At 38.3% G+C, this 26,065-nt stretch overlaps 1 protein-coding gene across 6 annotated transcripts in view; it reads right to left on the minus strand.

Moving 5' to 3' along the window:
- ASH1L (ASH1 like histone lysine methyltransferase) overlaps positions 1 to 26,065 on the minus strand; it is a 251,868-nt gene that overhangs the window by 63,848 nt on the left and 161,955 nt on the right. For all 6 annotated transcript variants that reach the window (XM_064282678.1, XM_064282676.1, XM_064282677.1 and 3 more), the window contains one exon: positions 2,609 to 2,703. In XM_064282678.1, coding sequence (XP_064138748.1) covers positions 2,609 to 2,703 — 95 coding nt within the window. The remainder of the gene's footprint in view (positions 1 to 2,608; positions 2,704 to 26,065) is intronic.

Raw genomic sequence — 26,065 nt, forward strand, 5'->3', positions numbered from 1 at the left:
TCAAGAAAATCTTCTAAAAGAAAATGATATTTAAGTTGATACTGACATTAAGTTCCCCCTTAAAGGATAAGAAACCAACCATGTGAAAAATGTGAAGAGCTCTGCAGGGCATAGTAAACACAACGATCATCTGGTGGGAAATTTCTAGGAACTGAAAGAAGGTAAGTATGATACAACAGAGTAAAGAAAGGAATGAAGGGAGTAAGAGATGGTGAGAGATGGGGAAGGCAGGGATTAGATCACTCTTAGAAGGCACGGGTAAGGTCTTTGGATTATACTTTGATGGTAAGCCCCTTGTGGTGAAATGAGTTCCTTTATGTAGTCTTTTGCCTTGACTCTATAGTCAAAACAGCTTGAGAGATTATTTCCAAGCCCCAAGGAGTTACCTTTGCTCTGGTTTTCTACTCCAGGGGGTTTGTTACTTTTGTACAGGCTGACTGACATTTCCTAGGTAAGCTGTAAATTTAACTGCCTGATAGTCTGGCTCTGGGCTACAGCCTGCCCTGTGATTGGTCAATTTTATGCACCTTGCAGGGATTGGTCAACATACTATAAACCACACAAATGAAGTGACTATGGTCTACCAAGGGGGTTGGTCAGTTTGTGGCCTTACTGGGAGGGCCATGCCTTGAAACCGACAAGGAGTTTGCTTATATGCGTAACCAGCCCCACAGAGGTTTCAGAAGAAAAGGAGAAAAGGTAGGAGAGGCAAGAAGAGAGAAGCAGCAGAGAAAGAGGAGGCAAGAAACCTCCTAGAAAAGCTGTAACACAGGTTAAGGGCTGTAACACTGAAGTCAGGAAGAGGCCGAGAAAGGGCTCTGCAGCAGAGTCGATGGTCGGCAGAAACCTACTGCTAGAAATGCAGCTAAGAGAGCTGTACAAAGCTGCTACACTGGATATGAGCTGGGTCAGTTAGCAGTGTTGAGGCCAACAGCAGGGAGGCTAAAGGCAGAGAGGTCTGCACAGCTGATAGGGAGCATGCACAGCCAAAATGAGGCCTGTCCTGAGGGGCCCAGAGGATCTGTCCTGAATGATATGAGGGGACGCCTGCAAGGCTAAGGGGAGTGCACATTAAAAAGAAGGGCCAACTTGCTTGCCTGGCTGAGAGGAGTTGAGAGAGGTGGCCTGCGTTGAAGAAGGAAGGAACGTGCTCTCCACTTTGGGGGAGCCTTCCAGACTTTGCTACATGCTTCCTGGTCTTGATCCCAAGTTGTACCCTCTTACTTCCTTAATAAACCACATAACTGTAAGTATGGTCTTTGAGTTCTGGGCGGCCTCACTGCAATGAATTATCAAACCCAGCAGAGAAGTAGAAAACGCCATGGGAGGGATGGCTGTTGTCAGAATTGGTAAAAAGGTTGGCGAGTGGAGGTATGTCTGATCTCCACCTCAGAGGAATCAGCTTTGTGCTGATGGTGATTCCCTTGCCTCTTCTTGAAGTTAGAGGACTTCAGGCACTATTACTTGACCATTATGCCACTGAAAGATTTTAGGCATGACCAAGTAAGTTTAAGATAAAAAATAGTGTCTCTTTTTGTTGTGTGGAGAATAGACTGCAGAGGAGCAAGAATGGAAGCAGGCACATATGTTAGAAGGCTATTGCAGCAATCTGAGCAAAAGATAATGGCAGGATAGACTTGAATCATGGTAACAGAATTTGGAGAGAAGAAGGATATATGTCAGGAATGGAAACAGCAGAACTTGAAGAGTAAGTGGTTAAGGGGGTAAAAGCATGGAAGTTATCTAGGATGATTTCTAGGTAACTTTTATTATTTGATAAGCTCAATAGTAGGGTCCTAGGAGATAAACCTATTGCTGTTCAGTCAATTCCAACTCAACAACACTATAGGACAGTAGTTTCCAAGTTTGCCCATAGTTTCCAAGGCTGTAATCTTTATAGAAGCAGACTGTCACAGCTTTCTTGTGGAGAGTCAAACTGCCGATTTCCAATTAGCAGCTGAGCTCTTAACCACTGTGCCAGCAGGGCTCCTTAGGAGACACTACTACCCAAATCTTAAAGCCACTGTATATATGTACAACATTTTCTCTAAAAATGAAAAGATAAATCTTGCTCAATTTTCAAGCACAAAGATAATCAGGAAAAGCAGTGGAACCTCTTTCTTTGATCTTTGATCATTACACATTCACAAATGACAATTATTCTACCTCGTTCCTTCTGAACATGTAAAATACTTGAAAATGAACTGTTCAACAGTTAGATTTTCTTAGAGAATTAGAAGCTACAGACATTTTTAGTATTTTTTAAAATTTGAAAAGGAGCCCTGGTGGCATAGTGGTTAAGTGCTCAGCTGCTAACCAAAAGGTTGGCAGTTCAAACCCAGCAGCTGCTCTGCAGGAGAAAGATGTGGCAGTCTACTTCTGTAAAGATTTATAGCCTTGGAACCCTAAGCCTCAATGAATAAGATTTATGCCATTTTGTGTCTTCAGTAGCAAACTGTCCAAGATTCTTCAGTGTGTACGTTAAACATTTAGTAAAGAGGTTGGCCCCATTGAAGAGGTAGAAACAATAAGAATACAAAGACATTTCACCCAAACCAAAGAAATACCATTTATTCTCAGCAATATGCTATGTATACTGAATACTCACCAACATGAATGGGAGCTGGAAATAAACCATATTCATGTTCTCCTGGAGTGTACTCCAGCTTCTCTTTCTTTAACTGGATCAATCGGCTCTTTGGGCTGGGATCAGGAAAAGAATGGGAAACAATCAAAGGCAACGAAATTTCTTCCTGTGGCCAAACACAGACAACAGATCACCCCATACTGGGTATTTGTTTTAATAGTGGCTGAAACCTTAAACACATGTTTTTGGAAGGAGTTTAAAATTCTTTTGGGGGAGGGAATACCAAATACTTTCATACATTAAAAAAAATCTTAATTTCTGGAATTGCCTTTTAGGAGTTATTTCTAAGAAATAGGGTCTTTAGCTTTCTCCAATAGTTTTGCAGAATGAATCCAATTTCAGATACGATCGTAAAGATCACCTTATATTTGGTTAATGATTTAGAATTTGCGAAGTATTTCCACATATTATCACTTATATTAATCTTGTGAAGCAGATAAGAGAAAATATTAGCTCTATTTTACAGATCTGGAAATAGATATTCTATGAGGTTAAGTGACTTGCCTTAATTTTAGTAACTGGTAAGAAAGTGATTAAAGATTAAAACTCAAGTTTCTTGTTCAACTTCTATCAACTACATTATTCATTATTCTTTCTTTATTCTAGATGCCCTTTAGGTCAAGTTTACCTCTTCTACTCACCTTACTGATGTGTTTCCTAATGTTAGGTATGAGATAAACCTCTAGAGATTTCACAGATATATAAAAGAAAGAAAAAACGGAGAGAGAGAGGAAAAAAAAAAAAAAAAAGAAAAGGAAATGAGAAAAAGGGCCTCAGGAGAGCCACTTTTAGACAACTGATTTATTTTGGTTTCAAGTTCCAGTTAATAAAAGTGAGGCTGATATTTTTCTTTTCTCTGCTTCAAATTATAAAATACTGCCTTTTAAAAGGTAGATGTAGTCTACTGTATCTTTCCTTTTTTTAATCATGGAAAATATATTTGCAGCAAAACATTTACCATTTGAACGTTCTTCACATGCACAATTCAGTGACAATAATTACTATGTTGTGGAACCATCACCTTTATTCATTTCCAAATCTCTCCACTACCTTCAACAGAAGCTCAGTGTCCTCTAAGCATTGACTCCCCCTTCTCCCCTCCCTCCTGCTGTCCCTGGTAACCCCTAATGAACTTGGGTCTCTACATACTTGCCTAGTCTAGATATTTCCTGTTTAAATGGGATCATAAAATATTTGTGCTTCTGTGTCTGACATATTTCTCTCAGCACAATGTTTTCAAGATTCATTCATGTTGTATCACGTGTCAAGACTTAATTTCTCTTTATGGCTGAGTAATATTCTACTATATTTATCCAAACCAAACCTGTTGCCATCAGTAGACTCCGACTCAAAGGGACCCTACAGGACAGAGTGGAACTGCCTCATAGGGTTTCCAAGGAGCAGCTGGTGGATTTGAACCGCCAACTCTTTGGTTAGCAGCCTTGTGCTCTTAACCACTGTGCCACCAAGGCTCCACTAAGTATATACCACATTTATCCATTCATCTGAAGATAGACATTTAGTTTGTTTTCATGTTTTAGCTACTGTGAAGTGTTGCAATGAAGACTGGCATGTAAGTATCTGCACTTCTGCTTTCATTTCTTTGAGTATATACCTAAGAGTGGAATTGTTGGGTCATAATATGGTATTCTATGTTTAACTTTTTGAGAAACCGCCAAGCTGTGTTCTACAGCAGCTGTACCATTTTACAGTCCCACCAGCAGATTAGAGTTCCACAACCTAGCCAACACATGTTGTTTTCAGTTTTTTTTTTTTTTTTAATCATAGCCATCTTAGTGGGGAGTAAAGTGATACCTCATTGTGATTTGGATTAACATTTCACTAATGACACTAAAATATCTTTTCATGTGCTTGTTGACCATATGTATTTCTCTTTTGGTGAAATGTCTATTCAAGTCCTTTGCTCATTTTGTAATTAGGTTGTAGGAGTTCTTTACATATTCTAGATATTACACTCTTATCAGATATATGGTTCCTCCAAACTTTCTTCCAATTTGTAGGCTGTCACTTTGTTAAGTCTTTTTTTTTTTTGATAAAGTGCTTTAATGAACAAAAGTTTTTAATTCTGATGACGTTTCGTTCCTCTATTGTCTTTTGTTGCTCATGCTTTTGGTGTCACATCTAAGAATTCACTGTTCAAAACTAGGTCCTGAAGCATTACCCCTATGTTTTCTTTAAAGAGTTTTATGATTTTAGGTCTTATATTTAAGTCTTTGATCCATTTTTAGTTAGCTTTTATATATGGTGTGAGTTATGGGTCCAGGTTCACTCCTTGTAGAAATCCAGGTGCCTAGGACCATTTATTAAAGAGACTATTCCTTCCCCACTGGATGGACTTAACAGCCTTGTTACAAATCAACTTACCATAGATGTATGAGTTTATTTCTGGACTCTTAATTCTATTCAATCGGTCTACATGTCTATCATTATACCAATACCACACTATTTTCATTACTGCAGCTTTGTAATCTGTTTTGAGATCAGAAAGCATGAAAAAGAACTGTTTGTTCTTTTTCAAGATTGCTTTAGCTTTTCAGGGCTCCTTGCTGTTCATATAAAATTGAGGATTGGCTTTTCCATTTTTGCAAAGGTTTTGAAATTTGATGGAGATCGTGTTGAATCTATAAATTGTCTTACATAGCACTGATGTCTTAACAATATTAATTCTTCCAATCCATGAGCATGGAAAGTCCTATTTATTTAGGTCTTCTTTAATTTCCTCAAGTAATGTTTTATTAAGTTTTCAGTGTGTAAGTCTTTCACTATCTTGGTAAATTTATTCCTAGGTATTTTATTCTTTCACATGCTATTGTAAATGGAATTATTAGCTTAGCTCCCTTTTCGTACTGCTCACTGCTGATGTATAAAAACTTGACTGATTTTTGTATGTTGACCTCATATCTTGCCACTTTGCTGAATTCATTTATTAGCTCTAGTAGTTTTCTTGTAGAGTCTTTGGGCTCTTCTATATATATATAGGATCATGTTACCTACTCTGCAAGAGGTGATAGTTTTACTTACTCCTTCCCATTTTGGATAATTTTTCTTTTTTTTGCCTAACTGCTCTGGCTAGAACATACAGTACAATATCGAACAGTAGTGATGACAGTGGGTATCCTTATCTTCATTCCTGATCTTTAGGAGAAAGGTCTCAGTCTTTCTCCACTGAGTATGATGTTGGCTGTGGGTTTTCATAAATGCCTTTTGTCAGGTCAAGAAATTTCCCTTCTATTCCTACCTTGTTGAATGTTTCTTTAATCATGAAAGGGTGCTGGATTTTGTCAAATGCCTTCTCTGTGTCAACTGAGATGATCATTTGATTCCTTTCCTTTGTTCTATCAATGTGGTATATTACATTGATTGATATTCTAACGTTGAATCATCCTTGCATTCCTGGGATAAATAGCACTTGATCATGTATACAAACATTTTAATATGTTTTTGAATTTGGCTGTTAGTATTCTGTTAATGATCTTTGCTTCTATATTCATAATGGGTGGTGGTCTATGGCTTTCTTTTCTTGTGGTACCTTTGTCTGGCTTTGGTATCAAAGTAATGCTAGCCTTATAGAATGAGTTAGGAAGTGTTTCTTCCTTTTCTATTTTTTTTTTTTGGAAAAGTTTAAGAAGGATTGCAATCATTTCTTGGTAAATGTTTAGGAGAATTCCCAGTGAAGCCACCTGGTCCAGGACTTTAATTTTTGATTACTGACTCAATCTCTTCACTTGTTATGGGTTTGCTGAGATCTATTGTATCTTGTCGTAAGTATGGGTGTATTAATACACATTTTGCAGATGAGAAAATTGAGGCCCAAGAGGTATGTTATTTGTAGAACCTGAAGTTCTTAACTTTCAGGCCTGGATCTTTCTAGTGGATCATTTATTTATTTATTCAATACCATATTTCTACACAAATAACACATGCCTTCTACGTTTGTCTGCGCCTCCCCCTACAAGGTATTTTTGTAAGTGTGCTATGCTTATTTTATATATTTTTTACAGCAACATGTAAAACAATTTCTTTTTTGTTTGCTGGTTATAGAAATGACTGTTAAAATAAGCTCCCAAACTAATTGACTGGGAGCCCTGGAGGTGCACTAGTTAAGAGTTTGGCTGCTAACCAAAAGGTTGGCAGTTCGAATTCTTAGCTAGACAATGATTTTAGTAAATGGGTGAGGAAACAACTTGAAAATGATCCCACATATTAAAAAATGTATTTAAAAATTTTAACACTCTGAGATAAAGACAGTTTCCACACTACAGTAGAAATTCAAAAAGCATATGAAAGCCCCTTCCTAGCAACCTGTATATATTACCAGCTAATAGACGGCTACTAAAATTCTGATCTTATAATCTTTCTTACATTAACTAAAGCACAACTACTGAAAACATCAAAACAAAGTCAAGGAGAGGTGACTTCACAAAAGAGAAAAAAGATTAAATATGGAAAATCAACTGGAAATTTCTAAATATAAAAATTGAAGAGCTAACAGATCAAAAGGGGTATTTCTTATAATACCATTTAGGCACAAATTTTACTACCCATGTTAATGAACACTTATTCAGGTATTAAATACTATGCATTAAAAAGCAAAGAATTACATGTTGTAGGAATTGTTGGAAAAAAAAATTATCTGTATTTCTTGATAATCTTTAAGAAATGAAGTACTGTTCTTACAATTCCTACAGGAATCCTTACAGGATTCAGGAGGAAGAGAAACTTAGCATACTGTATATCAGAGAATCAGAGTACACATTAATTAGGCTATTCCTCATTTCAGTCAAAATCACCTCCATTCTAACTTGCAATAAAATTGGTATGGACAAGAAGATTCAGGCTCATCTTGTGCTCTCCCTGATCCAATCCCGAACTAGCCATTTCTCCAAGGGGCTCTGGTCATCCTCCAATCCTGATGTCACGTTTTTCTTCATATAGTCCAACTTCTTGGATTATTTGCTCAGCATACAGATTGAATAAAAATATAGTGAAAAGATACAACCCTGATGCACAACTTTCCTGATTTTAAACTGCGCAGTATCCCCTTGTTCTGCTCGAGCAACTGCCGGTATGTAAATTTATACCTATAATTCTAACCTGATGGCATACAGTTAGTCTTATCTTCCCCCATGCTCTATTTGTTATCATCCTTCTTCCAAGGAGAGAAACTTGGCTCACAAAAGCATCAATATATTTATTCAATTTCTTCAACCCCAACCCTGTAAGACTCACAAAATAGTTTCAGAATAGCTTCACCTATCACACTATGAAAACCAAACCTAAATGAAAACCTCAGAAGAGTTCAAGATTTGTTTGTATTTCTATTTGTTTTTAGTCTCAGGGTACAGAGACAAAGTACTGAGTACAAAAGGCACTTGTCTTAGTTATTCCCCCATTATAGTGATGTGGCTCATTTAAATGTTAGGTTCATTATTTCTGTTTGTTTTCAATTTTAGCATCCCTAGTCCTGATTTCCCGCCAACATTTTATTGTGGATACTTTCAAAAATAGATAACTTTTAAAACATTATACAACAAACATCCATAAACCCGATAGCTAGATTCTATAATTACTATTTTGCTACATTTGCTTTTTTATATATCCCCATCCAAAATATCCATCCATCAGTGATAATTTTATTTTATTTTTTGAAAAGTGTGCCAGAAAATAAGGAAGTGTTAAAAAGTTGGACCAAACTGGAAGGGGCTGCCACTAGCCAAATCTGGGACAATCTGAGTAAAAAAATGAGTAATGACAGTAATGGATTATAACTGAATAAGAATCTGTGAGTTCATACTTATAATAAACAGAAACAAAGAGAAAGCTTTTTCTTATACCAGAATGCCAATTTATAGACGTAGAAAGTGACAGAGTTAGAAAATCACTGTTTTGCCACCATTATAGTCATTCCTGTTTCAGATAAGAATCATTAACAGATGTTAAAAACTAGTGACAAAAACCAGGGTATTTATATAATTTCAAAGTATATCTTCAAATATTACTTATTATTATGCAGATGGGAAACTAAATCTTACAACGGAGAAATGTAGGGGATGTCCCAGAGATCAAATGATCTATGTTAACATTACCAGTGATGCAGTGATAACAGTGTTTCCTGCTGTGATTCGCCGAGAAGAAAACAATGTAACATCTGTGGTATTCCTGCCAAAAATGTGCAGCTTAAGAGTCTATTCATCAGGAAACGTCACCCACACTTGAGATTAATGGCCTTCTACAAAACAAATACTCTGTACTCCAAAAATGTCAATGTCAGGAAAAACAAGGAAAGACTGAAGAATGGCTGAAAATTAAGAGAGATTAGAGATGTGATAACTACATGCAATGCATGATCACAGACGGTACTCTGAATCAGTGTGAAACGACTGCCATAAAGCACGTTTCTGAGAGAATTAGTGAAATTTGAAGAGGAAGTGTACGTTAGATTGCGCTGTTGTTGTTAGCTGCTATCGAGTTGGCCTTGACTCTTGGTGACTCGCGCCTGGTCCTGTGCCACCCCCATTATCAGTTGAAAGACCACTGTAATCCTTTGGGTTTTCATTGGCTGATTGTCTAAAAGTAGATTGCCAGGCTTTTCTTTCTAGTCCATCTCAATCTGGAAGCTCTACTGTAAGCTGTTCCACATCACAGCAACACACCAACCTGAAGAACTGAGAGACAAATGCATGAGGTACACTGCTTGGGAACTGAGCCTGAGTCCCCCCATGGAAGGTGAGAATGCTACCCCTGGACCACTAATGTTAGACAGCAGTGATGTCAAACATCTGAATTTAATACTTGTTTTGTGTTTATAGAAGAGAATGTTCCTGTCCTTAGGGAGCGTCAAAATGTTTATAACTTTTTCTCAAATAAATTGGGAAAAAAATATGTCTCTATGTATGTATTTAGGAGAGCAGGAAAGAAGGGAAGGAAAGAAAGAAGACTGACAAAATATCAACAACTGATGAATCTGGGTGAAAGGCATATAAGAGTGTTTTTGTACTATCTTGCAATCTTCTAAAAATTATCGTGAACACTTCATAAAATAGATAATAAACATAAGATGTCCTTTGGAAAAACATTATGTAATTACTTACCGAAAATTTATCTCCTTTGGTAATAACTTATTTTGATTAATGTTGAAACAAGTATAAATGTGGTTAGCACCAAATAACCACAAGAAAGGTAAGAAAAAAACATACTGAAAGGCAAAGAAAAACTGTCTTGCAGTTAAAACACTGCTATTTTCCTAGTGGAGAACATAATAGACCATATTGTAAATGCTGTTCTGATTTGAACCTGTAAGAGTTAAGCACTTTGACATAGATGCACATTTAAGTGCATTATAAATGAGTCAAACGAGAAGGTTAAGTAAAAGGTCTCTGTAAATATGCAGTGATAGTAAAAATGTAAGCTATAACGTAAGAAAAACTGATCACAGAAAGACTGCTTTGAATGTATGTACGTACATGTATACGATAAAATCTGGCATTTCTTTCTGGAATATTCTTTCTTGGGTAAATGTAAATAATAATTCCCTGTATTTGCTAGCAAGTGAGAAGGCAGATTTTGCTCACAGTATTTAAAATTTTTCAAATGAGAGTTTAAATGATACATATACTACTCCTCACTTAACGACTATCTCATGTGACATTCTGCATTTACGACAATAGCAAAAAATCTACTATTTGACTATTTTGTGCATTAATGACTTATCTGGCAATAACGAACACTGAGTTTCAAGGAAACTGGCTGTGATGGTTAAGTGTCACCTTGCTGGACCACAATTCTCAGTGGTTTGATAGTTACATAAGGATGTAATTTGGCAGTAATATAATGATGTAGTCATCTTCCATTAAAAAAAAATTATTGTGTTTTAAGTGAAAGTTTACAAATCAAGTCAGTCTCTCATAAAGTTATACACACCTTGCTATGTACTCCTAGCTGCTCTCCCCCTAATGAGACAGCACGTTCCTCCTCTCAACCCTGTATTCCCCGCATCCATTCCACCAGCTCCTGTCCCTCTCTTCCTTCTCATCTCGCCTCCAGACAGGAGTTGACCACATAGTCTCATGTGTCTACTTGATCCAAGAACCTCACTCCTCACCAGTATCATTATCTGTCTTATAGATAATGGTCCGAGGACCATGAGCTCCAGGGTCCTTCAGTCTCAGACAGACCATTAAGTCTGGTCTTTTAATGAGAATTTGGGATCTGTATCTCAGTGTTCTCCTGCTCCATCAGAGATTCCCTGTTGTGTTCCATCAGGGCAGTCATCAGTGGTAGCTGGGCACTATCTAGTTCTTCTCGTCTCAGGCTGATGTAGTCTCTGGTTTATGTGGCCCCTTCTGTCTCCTGGGCTCCTATTTGCCACGTCTTTGGTGTTCTTCATTCTCCTTTGCTCCAGATGGGTTGAGGCCGATTGATGCAACTTAGATGGTCGCTTGCTAGCGTTTAAGGCCCCAGATGCCTCTCACCAAAGTGGGATGCAGAACATTTTCTTAACATATTCTGTTATGCAACTGACCTAGATGTCCCCTGAAACCATGGTCCCTAAACCCTGTCCCTGCTACTCTGGCCTTCGAAGTATTAGGTTGTATGCAGGAAACTTTATTGCTTTTGGTTTAGTCCAGTTGTGCTGACCTCTCCTGTATTGTGTGTTGTCTTTCCCTTCACCTAAAATAGCTCTTGTCTACTATCTAATTAGTGAATACCCCCCCATTACTTCCTCCCCAGATTCGTAATTATCAAAGAATACTTTCTTCTGTGTTTAAGCTTTTTCTAGAGCTCTTATAACAGCGGTCTCATACAATATTTGTCCTTTTGCAAGTGACTAATTTCACTTGGTATAATGCCTTTGAGATTCCCCCAAGTTATGAGATGTTTCATGGACTCGTTGTTTTTAGTCGTTGTATAGTATTCCATTATGAGAATATATCATAATTTATTTATCCATTCATCTGTTGATGGGCATCTTGGTTGCTTCCATCTTTTTGCTATTATAAACAGTGCTGCAACGAACATGGGTATGCATGTATCTGTTTGTGTGAAGGCTTTCTTTTTCTAGGATATATTCCAAGGAGTAGAACTCCTGGACAGTACGGTAGCTGTATTTCCAGCTTTTTAAGGAAGTGCCAAATCGATTTCCAAAGTGGTTGTAGCATTTACATTCCCACCAGCAGTGTATAAGCACTTCAGTCTCTCCACAAGTTCCCCAACATTTATTATTTTGTGTTTTTTGGATTAATGCCAGCCTTGTTAGGGTGAGATGGTATCTCACTGTAGTTTTGATTTGCATTTCTCTAGTGGCTAATGATCATGAGCCTTTCTTCATGTATCTGTTAGTTGCCTGAATGTCTTCTATGGTGAAGTGCCTGTTCATATCCTTTGTCCATTTTTTAAAACTGGGTTATTTGTCTTTTTGTTGTTGAGTTTTTGCAGTATCATGTAGATTTTAGAGATCAGGTGCTGAATGGAACTGTCATAGACAAAAGCTTTCCCAGTCTGCAGGTAATCTTTTCACTCTTTTGGTTAAGTCTTGGGATGAGCACAGATGTTTGCTTTTTAGGAGCTCCCAGTTATCTAGTTTCTTTTTTGGTGTTTGTGCATTGTTAATAATGTTTTGTTTACTGTTTATGCCATGTATTAGGGCTCCTAGTCTTGTCCCTATTTTTTCTTCCATGATCTTTATCGTTTTAGATTTTTATATTTAGGTCTTTGATCTATTTTGAGTTCATTTTTGTACATGGTATGAGGCAGGGGTCTTATTTCATTTTTTTGCTGATGGATATCCAGTTATGCTAACACCATTTGTTAAAGAGACTGTCTTCTCTCCATTTAACTGACTTTGGACCTTTGTAAAATATCAGCTGCTCATATGCAGATGGATTTTATGTCTGGATTCGCAATTCTGTTCCATTGGTCTGTGTATCTGTTGTTGTACCAGTACCAGGCTGTTTCGACTACTGTGCCAGTATAGTATGTTCTAAAACCAGGTAGTGTGAGGCCTCCCACTTTCTTCTTTTTCAGTAATGCTTTACTTATCTAGGGCGTCTTTACTTTCCATATGAAGTTGGTGATTTGTTTCTCCATCTCATTAAAAAATGTCATTGGTATTTGGATTGCGATTGCATTGTATCTATAGATTCCTTCTGGTAGAACAGACATTTTTACAATGTTGAGTCTTCCTATCCATGAGAAGGTTATGTTTTTCCACTTATGTAGGTCTCTTTTGCTGTCTTGCACTAGTGTCTTGTAGTTTTCTTTGTACAGGTCTTTTATGTCTCTGGTTAGTTTTATGTCTAAGTATTTTATCTTCCTGGGGGCTACTGTAAATGGTATTGATTTGGTGATTTCCTCTTTGATGTTCTCTTTGTTGGTATAGAGGAATTCGACTGATTTTTGTATGTTTATCTTGTATCCTGATACTCTGCTGAACTCTTCTATTAGTTGCAGCAGTTTTTTTGAGGATTCTTTAGGGTTTTCTGTGTATTAGATCATGTCATCTGCAAATAGAGATACTTTTACTTCTTCTTTCCTAATGTGGATGCTCTTTATTTCTTTATCTAGCCTAACTGCTCTGGGTAGGACCTTCAGCACAATATTGAATAAGAATGGTGATAAAGAGCACCCTTGTCTGGTTCCCATTCTCAAGGGGAATGCTTTCACAGTCTCTCCATTTAGGATGATGTTGGCTGTTGGCTTTGTGATGCCCTTTGTAATGTTTAGGAATTTTCCTTCTATTCCTATTTTGCTGAGAGTTTTTATCACGAATCAGTGTTGGACTTTGTCAAATGCGTTTTCTGCATCAATTGGTAAGATTATGCAGTTCTTGTTTTTTGTTTTATTTATGTGATGGATTACATTGATTGTTTTCCTAATGTTGAACCATCCCTGCATACCTGGTATAAATCCCACTTGGACGGTGGTGAATTACTTTTTTTGATATGGTGTTGAATTCTATTGGCTAGAATTTTGTTGAGGATTTCTGTTGTCTTCCATTTTCTGATCTAATGTGGTCCACCTCCATTTTTGCATAATGCTGATTTTCACATCACCACCTGATTTTCAAAATGTCTTTGGAGCCAAACCATGTTGATAAGTGAGAATTGAGTGTATTGTACTTTAGGAATTTAGGCAGTTACTTCTTTCTCTCATATAGTTTATATAAAAGACTCTGTGAGGCTCTACAAGGCACAGAAGATGAACAATGCGTGGTCCTAGACAATAAGAAGCTTACAGTCCAATGGAGGAAAAAACATGTATGCAAATATCGAGAATATATTATAATGCCTTAAAAGTTTTAAGAGATCCTGAGCTTTAAGAAAGCAAAAAGAAAAGTGAATTAATTTCAACTAGGGGAGAGCTCTGGTGGTGTAGCGGTTAACAGCCACAGCTGCTAACCAAAAGTTTGGCAGTTCAAATCCACCGGCGCTCCTTGGAAATCATATGGGACAGTTCTACTCTGTCCTACAGGGTCGCTACGAGTTGGAATCAGCTTGATGGCAAAGGGTTTTGGGTTAGGGGAGAATTAAGGAAATTTTTATTGAAGAAGTGTGCATTTTAGACCTTGAATATGATCTGAAAGAATAAATGCGATTTTGGCAAGTAAAAGACAAGAAGATAGGTGATATAAGGGTAAATACCTAAGATAAGCACCAGGAGGAAAGTGGAGGAACTGGGGGAAATGGTTAGTAAAATGCAAAAGGAAAGAATATCTAAGGAGTGTAGCTGGAGATAAGACTAGGAAGAAAGGCCTGGTGACCTGCTTTGGAAAATTAGCCAATGAAAACCTTAAGATCAAAACATAATACTGTGTTATAGTGACGAAAGATGAGCTCTGTAGTTTGGAAGCCACTTAAAAACGGACTCGAGCATACCAATGACTGTGAAGATGGCCCAGGACCAGGCAACGTTTTGTTCTGTTGTACATGAGCTCTCCATGAGCAGACTTGACTCAACTGTAACTAACATAAACAATGACAACAGAAACTTTACCAGCCCTAACTGTTTTCCTTATTAAGTATGTAATATAAGACATACATGTTAACCTACAGCTAGCATTGCATCTAAAACAATAGTCCAGTTTTTAGAATCAAAAGGTATGTAAGTACCTTAAAGGTAGAGTAAACTGGTTAAAATTATAAACTCTGGAACCAGTCACTACCTGCATTCAAATGTTAACTATGCCACTTACTAGCTGTGTAAGCCTGGACAAGTTACTTAATATTTCTAAGTCTTAGCTTTCTCAATAACAGTGCCTGGTCTGTCACAGGGTAGGTGAATGGATTAAATGAGATAATGGTTATAAAGCATTTAGCACAGTAAGACTCACACCATATAAAAAATTTCAAATAAATCTTGATAAAAAAGAACAAAGGTGGAGAAATCACACTTCCTGATTTCAAAATTTACTACAAAGGTACGCAATCAAGACAGTGTGATATTGGCATAAAAATAAACATAAATATCAATTGCAAAGAACTGAGAGTCTAGAAATAAACTCTAACATTTATGGTCAACTGATTTTGGACAAAAAGGTCAAAGCAATTCAATGGTGAAAGAACAGTCTTTTCCACAAATACTGCTAGGATAATTGGACAGCCCCAAACAAAAGAAAAAATTTGGACTTACAACATATACAAGTCAAGGTGGATTGTATACCTAAATGTAAGGCCTAAAAGCATAAAATTCTTACAAGAAAACAGGAGTAAATTTTTGTGACTTTGGGTTAAGAGATGATTTCTTTTGTAAAACACTTTAATTTTAATACAAGTGATAAAAAAGAAAATTAGTAAACTGGAATTCATTAAAATTAAAAACCTGTCTGCTTCAAAGGATAACACCTAGAAAGTGAGAAGACAATCCACAGAATGGAAGAAAATCTGTGCAAGTCATATATCTAGTAAGTGACTTGTACTCTTACAAATCAGTAATAAAAAGACAAGCGAAATAAAAAACAGGCCAAGTATTTAACAGACATTTTTCCAAAGATGATATATGAATGGCCAATAAGCATAAAACATGGAAGAGACCCTGAAACTTATTCTTGAACAGAGAGTAGCTAAAGTGAATGGAAGGAATGATGAAATAAAAGAGATGTACAGAAGATTTCAAAGAGCAGCTCAAGGAGACAAAGTAAAATATTATAATGAAATGTGCAAAGTCCTGGAGTTAGAAAATCAAGAGGGAAGAACACGCCCAACATTTCTCAAGCTGAAAGGCTGAAGAAAAAATTCAGGCCCTGAGTTGTAATTCTGAAGGACTCTATGGGCAAAATATTGAATGATGCAGGAAGTATCAAAAAAAGATGGAAGGAATACACGGAGTCATTGTACCAAAATGAATTGGTTGACGTTCAACCATTTCAGGAGGCAGCATAAGATCAAGAGCTGACAGTATTGAAGGAAGAAGTCCAAGATGCACCAAAAGCACTGGTGAAAAACAAGGCTCCAGGAATTGATGGAATCCCAATTGGGAAGTTTCAACAAATGGATGCAACACTGAAAACACTTGTTTATGCCAAGAAATTTGAAAGACAGCTACCTGGCCAACCATCTGGAAGAGATGGATATATGTGCCCATTCCAAAGAAAGGTGACCTGACAGAATGTAGAAATTATCAAACAATATCATTAATATTACACACAAGTAAAATTTTGCTAAAGATAACTCCAAAACGGTTGCAGCAGTACACCGACGTAGAACTGCCAGAAATTCAAGCTGGATTCGGAAGACGATGTGGAACAAGGGATATCACTGCTGATGTCAGATAGATCTTGGCTGAAAGCAGAGACCATCAGGAAGATATTTACATGTATTTTATTGACTATGCAAAGGCATTTGACTGTGTGCATCATAACACAATTATGGATAACATAGATCAAGAGGCAGTTGTTTGAACAGAACAAGGGGATAATGTGTGGTTTAAAGTCAGGTAAGGTGTGTGTCAAGGTTGTATGCTTTCACCATACTTATCCAACCAGTACACTGAGCAAATAATCCAAGAAGCTGGACTATATGAAGAATACAGCATCAGGACTGGAGGGAGAGTCATTAACAACCTGCAATATGCAGATGATACAACCTTGCTTGCTGGAAGTGAAGAGGACCTGAAGTACTTACTGATGGAAGATCAAAGATTAAAGCCTTCAGTATGGATCATACTTCAACATAAAGGAAAAAAATTCTCACAACGGGACCAATAAGCAACACCTTGATTAATGGAGAACATATTGAAGCTGTCAAGGATTTCATTTTACTTGGATGTACAGTCAACGCCCATGGAAGCAGCAGTCAAGGTATCAGACGATGTATTGCACTGGGCAAATCAGTTCCAAAACCAACCAAACCAACCACCCACCCACCCACCCACCCAACCAACCAACCACCCACCCAATCACCCAACCAACCTGTTTCGGAGTGGCTGGTAGATTTAAACTGCCGACCTTCTGGTTAGCAGCTGAACGCTTAACCACTGTGCTAAGACCTCTTTGAAGTATTAAAAAGCAAAGGTGTCACTTTGAGGACTAAGGTGCACCTGACCCAAGCCATGGTATTTTTAATTGCCTCATATATATGCGAAAGCTGGACAATACTTAAGAAAGACTGAAAAAGAATGGATGCCTTTGAATTACAGTGTTGATGAAGAATACTGAACATAGCATGGGTGCCAGAAGACCAAACAAGTCTGGGCAGAAGTACAGCCAGAATGTTCCTTAAAAGAGAGGATGGCACTTTGTCTCCCTTACGTTGGACATTTTATCAGGAGGGACCAGTCCCTGGAGAAGGACATCATGCTTGGTAAAGTAGAGCATTAGCAAAAAAGGGGAAGACCCTCAAGATAGACTGGGCTCAAACACAGCAACAATTGTAGTGATGGTACAGAACTGGGCAGTGTTTTGTTCTGTTATACAGAGGGTCACTAAGAGTCAAAACTGACTTGATGGTACCCAACAACAATGACAACATATAGACAAAAAGTAGATTCAAAGAGCTGGGATGCTAGGGGTGTGATGATTAAGAGGATAAGGGTTACTTTCTGAGGTAATGAAAATGTTCTAAAATTGATTGTGGTGATAGATGCACAACTCTGTGAACATACTAAATGTTATTAATTGTACACTTTTAATACATAAATTAAGTCCCAGTTTCCTTCACAAAACTGCATCTCCTTATCACTTCTGAATTCTTACGGCATTCACGTTTGAGACACATGGTTCTTGAAGGAGGGTCTGGGAACCTGTATTTTTAAAAAAGTTCCCCAAATGGTCCTCATGCTGTTACTGGGAAATATTGGATTCCATTATCTCTAAGGGTCCTTGTAGTTTAAAATTCATTTTTTTTTTCACTCTAATTAAATCTTCTTGGGGATAAAGGTCTTGCCCTTACTTCTGTGGTATATAGTGAGATACTTAGAACAAAGTTAGGTAACTTTATAGTACAGGCTAAGTATGCATTAAGCTGGCTTTCTAAAATTTATGGAGCAGACTTTTCCTTTTCAAGGGCTACTTTATTTTGTCATTTAAAAAAAAATAATTTTTATTATGCTTTAAGTGAAAGTTTACAAATCAAGTCAGTCTCTCACACAAAAACCCATATATACCTTGCTACATACTCCCAATTACTCTCCCCCTAACAAGACAGCCTGCTCTCTCCCTCTACTCTCTTTTTGTGTCCTTTTCACCAGCTTCTAACCCCCTCTACCCTTTCTTCTCCCCTCCAGGCAGGAGATGCCAACACAGTCTCAAGTGTCCACCTGATCCAAGAAGCTCACTCCTCACCAGAATCCCTCTCCAACCCACTGTCCAGCCCAATCCATGTCTGAAGAATTGGCTTCGGGAGTGGTTCCTGTTCTGGGGCAACAGAAGGTCTGGGGGCCATGACCACCGGGGTCCTTCCAGTCTCAGGCAGACCATTAAGTCTGGTCTTATGAGAATTTGGGGTCTGCATCCCACTGCTCTCCTGTTCCCTCAGGGGTTCTCTGCTGTGTTCCCTGTCAGGGCAGTCATCGGTTGTAGCCGGGCACCATCTAGGTCTTCTGGTCTCAGGATGATGTAGTTGCTGGTTCATGTGGCCCTTTCTGTCTCTTGGGCTAGTAATCACCTTGTGTCCTTGGTGTTCTTCATTCTCCTTTGATCCAGGTGGGTTGAGACCAATTGATGCATCTTAGATGGCTGTTTGCTAGCGTTTAAGACCCCAGACACTACTCTTCAAAGTGGGATGCAGAATGTTTTGTTAACAGATTTTATTATGCCAATTGACAGAGATGTCCCCTGAAACCATGGTTCCCAGACCCCTGCCCCTGCTACGCTGGCCTTCGAAGCATTCAGTTTATTCAGGAAACTTCTTTGCTTTTGGTTTAGTCCAATTGTGCTGACCTCCCCTGTATTGTGTGCTGTCTTTCCCTTCACCTAGAGTAGTTCTTATCTACTGTCTAATTAGTGAACGTCCCTCTCCCTCCCTCCCTCCTTCCCCCTCCCCGTAACAACAAAAGAATGTCTTCTTCTCAGTTTAAACTATTTCTCAAGTTCTTATACTAGTGGTCTTATACAATATTTGTCCTTTTGCAACTGACTAATTTCACTCAGCATATTGCCTTCCAGGTTCCTCCATGTTATGAAATGTTGCACAGATTCCTCACTGTTCTTTATCGATGCATAGTATTCCATTGTGTGAATATACCATAATTTATTTATCCATTCATCCGTTGATGGGCACTTTGGTTGCTTCCATGTTTTTGCTATTGTAAACAGTGCTGCAGTAAACATGGGTGTGCATATATCTGTTCGTGTAAAGGCTCTTATTTCTCTAGGATATATTCCAAGGAGTGGGACTGCTGGATTGTAAGGTAGGACTATTTTAGTTTTCCTTTCAGGGAACAGTTAAGAATGGCAAAAACAAAAACAAAAAAACTGAACTAGGATACAAAGAGATATCTGCAAGGATCTGATAAATTTCCTTTTGTTTTCGGTTAACCCATTGAGAAAATCCTTCTAGGATGATATGACAATCTTAATCAACTCCATCTATTAACACCAAATAGTGATAGCTTCTGAGTTAGGTTATATCATCTCCCAGTTTAAAAAGAGATTATTAGAGGGATGTCTACCAATACTGAATTCTAAATTGAACTAACGGCTTGTCCTGAAAACTCTGGATATAACTTTTTGAAATATCTTTTTAAATCTTGCTACCTAATATGCTCATCAGGACCAGATTAATGAACAGTTAAGTCTGAAATGGTAATTGCTAATGAAGCCACTTTACTGTCACAAGAGGGGGCTATAGCTACTTAGCTGCTGGGGATCTAATGCCAGCTGCAAACGTGTTTTCCTAAATCATACCAACACAGCCAATTTTCTATAAAAAACAGAAAAATCTAAATGGAATGATGGATTCCATCCCAAGTCTCCCATTCCTAAGTGGCAGACTAAGCTTTTATAAATAATGATCTAGAATTCCTGCAAATATACACAGTGATGCCATGAAATGATACAATTCACATTACGAGCCAAACCAAGAGTGGAGAGTTCCTTCGTTGTTTCTGTGAATGCAATCTTACTAGCTCCTTTTATAAAAACAAGCAACTGCTGGATGTGGCTGTCGGCAGCAAGTATCATTTATTATAATCAAAACTGATCTTTGTTTTTCTCTAGAATAAGAGCTTAGAGGCAGGAGGTACCTACAACTTAAACACGATGGGTGACTAGAGAGAAAAAGGGATAGGAAACATGCCTTTGGGAGAATGAAACACAGAAGAAAGAGCTAAGACTTACTCTGAGTACTTACTGTATATCAGGAATTTTACATATATCATCTCATTTGGATAACAGAGGATGACAGAATAGAATTCACCCTTCAAAAATAAGACTACTGGAGAGGTACTATCAGCAAGATGGCTATGTAAGCAAATCCATGTTCCCATCCTCTCACAGAAGCCTCAAGCAACAAGTAGAAACTGGCAGAACCAACTTCATCGGAAGTCTGGAAACCAGTCAAAAGTTTACAGCAACCAAGTGAATACTGAATTAAGAAAAAGGTGACTAAAAAAATGGTAGGAAAGCCTTGGTTTCCTACTTGCCTAATCCCCCACCCCTTCCCAGGCAAACAGAACCAGAGGCAACACTTCCTAACTCATTGTATAGATCAGCATTACCCTAATTCCAAAGCCAGATAAAAACTTTACAAGAAAGGAAAACTACATACCAATATCTCTCACAAACACAGATGTAAAAATCTTCAACAAAATATTGGCAAATTGAATCCAACAATGTAAAAAATAATTATACACCATAACCAAGCAAGAATAATTTCAGGAATGTAAGCCTGGGTCAAACTTTGAACATCAATTAAGGTAATCCATCACATCAAAAGGCTAAAGAAGAAAACTCATATCATAACATGGATGGACGAAGAGGCAGCATTTGACAAGATCCAACACTCATTCAGGATAAAAACTTTCAGCCAACTAGGAGTAGAGGAGCACTTCTTCAACTTGACTACGAATACCTACAAAAAGCCCGCAGCTGACATTAATCTGACAAACTAGATGATTCTAAGATTGAGAACAAAGCAAGGATATCTACTTGCACCACTCCAATTCAACATTGTACTGGAAGTCCTAGCTAATGCAATAAAATAAGAAAAGGAAATAAAAAGTGTATAGGTTGGGAAGGAAGAAACAAAAATGTCTTTGTTTGCAGATGACATGATTGTCTATGTAAAAATCTGGAAGAATTGACAAAAAAATTCCCAGAACCAAGGAGTGACTATCGTAAAGCACCAGGATACAAGGTTAATGAACAAAAGTCAACCGTTTTCCTATATGCCCAGTACCCATTGCTGTCCATTCCGACTCATAGCGACCCTATGGCACAGAGTAGAACTGCCCCGTACAGTTTCCAAGGAGCGTCTGGTGGATTTGAACAACCAACCCTTTGGTTAGCAGCCATAGCACTTAACCACTACACCACCAGGGTTTCCAAAATATTGTTTTTGGGTATCACTGAGTCAATTTCGACTCACAGAGACCCCATGTGTCAGGGTGGAACTGCCCCATAGGATTTTCTTGTTACAGACCTTATGGAAGTAGATCACCAAGTCTTTCTCCTACAGAGCTGCGCGGTGGCTTTGAACTGCCAGCCTTTTGGTTAGCACCCAAGCACTTAACCAGTTGTGCCACCAGGGCTCCTTGCTATATGCCAGTAATGAACAATTGCAAATTGGGGAAAAAAAAAAAAATTATGTACATTAGCACCAAAAAAAAAAAAAATTACTTAAGAAGAAATCTATTTTGTTTGAAAAATTTCACTCAGGTTATTTTCATTTGCATAGTGACTAAAGTAAGAAAAATAAACAGAATTCTCGATCTGGTTTTCCTAAAAATGACTGGTATGACTTGAGCAAATCACTTAACCTTCCCTTTATGAGCTTCAGTTTTCCCAAGTATTAATGAAGGATTAAGCCTAAAACACACATAAAAATATATTATCATTAATCCCAGGAAAATAAGGAATATTTTAGGAGCTTTAAAATTATATTTATACTATTTTTATATAATGGACATGTTGTTGTTGTTAGGTGCCGTCGAGTCGGTTCCGACTCATAGCGACTCTACGTACAACAGAATAAAACACTGACCAGTCCTGCGCCATCCTCACAATCGTTGTTATGCTTCAGCTCATTGTTGCAGCCACTGTATCAATTTACCTCGTTGAGGGTCTCCCTCTTTTCTGCTGACTCCAAACTCTGCCAAGCATGATGTCCTTCCCCAGGGACTGCTCCCTCCTGACAACATGTCCGAAGTATTTAAGACACAGTCTCGCCATCCTTGTTTCTAAGAAGCATTCTGGCCGCACTTGTTCCAAGACAGATTTGTTCATTCTTTTGGCAGTCCATGGTATATTCAATATTCTTCGCCAACGCCACAATTCAAAGGTGTCAATTCTTCTTCGGTCTTCCTTATTCATTGTCCAGCTTTCACAAGCGTACGATGTGATTGAAAATACCATGGCTTGGGTCAGGCGCACCTTAGTATTCAGGGTGACATCTTTGCTATTCAACACTTTGAAGAGGTCCGTTGCAGCAGATCTGCCCAATGCAACACGTCTTTTGATTTCTTGACTGGTGCTTCCATGGCTGTTGATTGTGGATCCAAGTAAAATGAAATCCTTGACAACTTCAATCTTTTCTCCATTTATCATGATGTTGCTCATTGGTCCAGTTGTGAGGATTTTTGTTTTCTTTATGTTGAGGTGCAATCCATACTGAAGGCTGTGGTCTTTGATCTTCATTAGTAAGTGCTTCAAGTCCTCTTCACTTTTTGCAAGCAAGGTTGTGTCATCTGCATAACTCAGGTTGTTAATGAGTCTTCCTCCAATCCTGATGCCCTGTTCTTCTTCATATAGTCCAGCTTCTCGTATTATTTTCTCAGCATACAGATTGAACAGGTATGGTGAAAGAATACAACCCTGATGCACACCTTTCTTGACTTTAAACCAATCAGTATCCCCTTGTTCCGTCCAAACAACTGCCTCTTGATCTATGTAAAGGTTCCTCATGAGCACACTTAAGTGTTCTGGAATTCCCACTCTTCACAGTGTTATCCATGGTTTGTTATGATCCACACAGTCGAATGCCTCTGCATAGTCAATAAAACACAGGTAAACATCCTTCTGGGATTCTCTGCTTTCAGCCAGGATCCATCTGACATCAGCAATGATATCCCTGGTTCTATGTCCTCTTCTGAAACCGGCCTGAATTTCTGGCCGTTCCCTGTTGATATACTGCTGTAGCCGTTTTTGAATGATCTTCAGCAAAATTTTGCTTGCGTGTGATATTAATGATATTGTTCTATAATTTCCACATTCGGTTGGATCACCTTTCTTGGGAATAGGCATAAATATGGATCTCTTCCAGTCAGTTGGCCAAGAAGCTGTCTTACATATTTCTTAGCATAGACGAGTGAGCACATCCAGCGCTGCATCTGTTTGTTGAAATATCTCAATTGATATTCCATCAATTCCTGGAGCCTTGTTTTTTGCCAACGCCCTCAGAGCAGCTTGGACTTCTTCCTTCAGTACCATCAGTTCCTGATCATATGCCACCTCTTGAAATGGTTGAATATCAACTAATTCTTTTTATATAATGACTCTGTGTATTCCTTCCACCTTCTTTTGATGCTTCCTGCATCGTTTAATATTTTCCCCATGGAATTCTTCACTATTGCAACTCGAGGCTTGAATTTTTTCTTCAGTTCTTTCAGCTTGAGAAACACCGAGCGTGTTCTTCCCTTTTGGTTTTCCATCTCCAGCTCTTTGCACATGTCATTATAATACTTTACTCTGTCTTCTCGAGAGGCCCTTTTAAATCTTCTGTTCAGTTCTTTCCCTTCATCAATTCTTATTTTTGCTTTAGCTGCTCGACGCTCAAGAGCAAGTTTCAGAGTCTCCTCTGACATCCACCTTGGTCTTTTCTTTCTTTCCTGTCTTTTCAATGACCTCTTTGCTTTCTCCATGGATGATGTCCTTGATGTCATTCCATAACTTGTCTGGTCTTCAGTCACTAGTGTTCAATGCATCAAATCTATTCTTCAGATGGTCTCTAAATTCAGGTGGGATATACTCAGGGTCATATTGAACTCGCATATGAGCAACTGATGGTCTGTTCCACAGTCGGCCCTTGGCCTTGTTCTGACTGATGATATTGAGATTTTCCATCATCTCTTTCCACAGATATACTCAATTTGATTTCTGTGTGCTCCGTCTGGTGAGGTCCATGTGTATAGTCACCGTTTATGTTGGTGAAAGAAGGTATTTGCAATGAAGAAGTCATTGGTCTTGCAAAATTCTATCATTTGATTTCCGACATGTGTTCTATCACCAAGGCCATATTTTCCAACTACTGATCCTTCTTCTGTTTCCAACTTTTGCATTCCAATCGCCAGTAATTATCAATGCATCTTGATTGCATGTTTGATCAATTTCAGACTGCAGCAGCTGATAAAAATCTTCTGTTTCTTCATCTTTGGCTCTAGTGGTTGGTGTGTAAATTTGAATAGTAGTCGTATTAACTGGTCTTCCTTGTAGGTGTATGGATATTATCCTATCACTGACGGCGTTGTACTTCAGGATAGATCTTCAAACGTTCTTTTTGACGATGAATGCAACACCATTCCTCTTCGAGCTGTCATTCCCAGCATAGTAGACTATATGATTGTCCGATTCAAAATGGCCAATGCCAGTCCATTTCAGCTCACTAATGCCTAGGATATCGATGTTTATGCATTCCATTTTTGACGATTTCCAATTTTCCTAGATTCATACTTTGTACATTCCAGGTTCCGATTATTAATGGATGTTTGCAGCTCTTTCTTCTCATTTTGAGTCATGCCACATCAGTAAATATAGGTCCCAAAAGCTTTACTCTATCCACGTCATTAAGGTCGACTCTACTTTGAGGAGGCAGCTCTTCCCCAGTTGTCTTTTGAGTGCCTGCCAACCCGGGGGGCTCATCTTCCAGCACTGTATCAATGTTCCGCTGCTATTCATAAGGTTTTCATTGGCTAATGCTTTTCAGAAGTAGACTGCCAGGTCCTTCTTCCTAGTCTGTCTTAGTCTGGAAGCTCAGCTGAAACCTGTCCTCCATGGGTGACCCTGCTGGTATCTGAATACTGGTGGCATAGCTTCCAGCATCACAGGAACACACAAGCCCCCACAGTACGACAAACTGACAGACACATGGCATAATGGACACAGTACTCAAAAATAGCATATAAATAGAATTATATGCTACTAGCCAAAAGTTTGGCAGTTCAAACTCACCCTGAGGCACCTCAGAAGACAGGCCTGGAGATGCGCTTCTGAAAGGTCACAGCTTCACAAACCCTATGGAACCCTGAAAACCCTATGGATCAGTTGTCCTCTGCAACATGCAGTGGCCATGAGTTGGAATAGATTCAATGGCAACTAACAACAACACTCTTAAAAGATTGTCTGTAGAGGTAGAAGTAAAGGCTACTGTCAATCTAGTGTAATTTTTTCTACACTTTGTCTCATTATAATATATACCCTAAAGTCAAAAGCTCACCCTTATATTCACCTAATACATACCTGGTATTTTACATTATTTTTAACTCCTCTTAGATAAAGTTTAAATTGCAGAAGTAATACATCATCTTTATAATTTTAAGCAATAAAAAAAAAAAAAAAAAAGCAAACCCATTGCAATCGAGTCGATTCTGACTCATAGCAACCCTATAGCACAGAGTAGACCTGCCCCACAGGGTTTCCAACAAGCACATAGTGGATTCGAACTGCACCTTTCCGTTACAGCTGTAGCTCTTAACCACTAAGTCACCAGGGTTTCTGTTCAAGCAGTAAAGACAAATATAAAATAAGAAGTG

The sequence above is a fragment of the Loxodonta africana genome, chromosome 3 (genome assembly GCF_030014295.1).
Source record: "Loxodonta africana isolate mLoxAfr1 chromosome 3, mLoxAfr1.hap2, whole genome shotgun sequence".
Taxonomy (NCBI): Eukaryota; Metazoa; Chordata; class Mammalia; order Proboscidea; family Elephantidae; genus Loxodonta; species Loxodonta africana.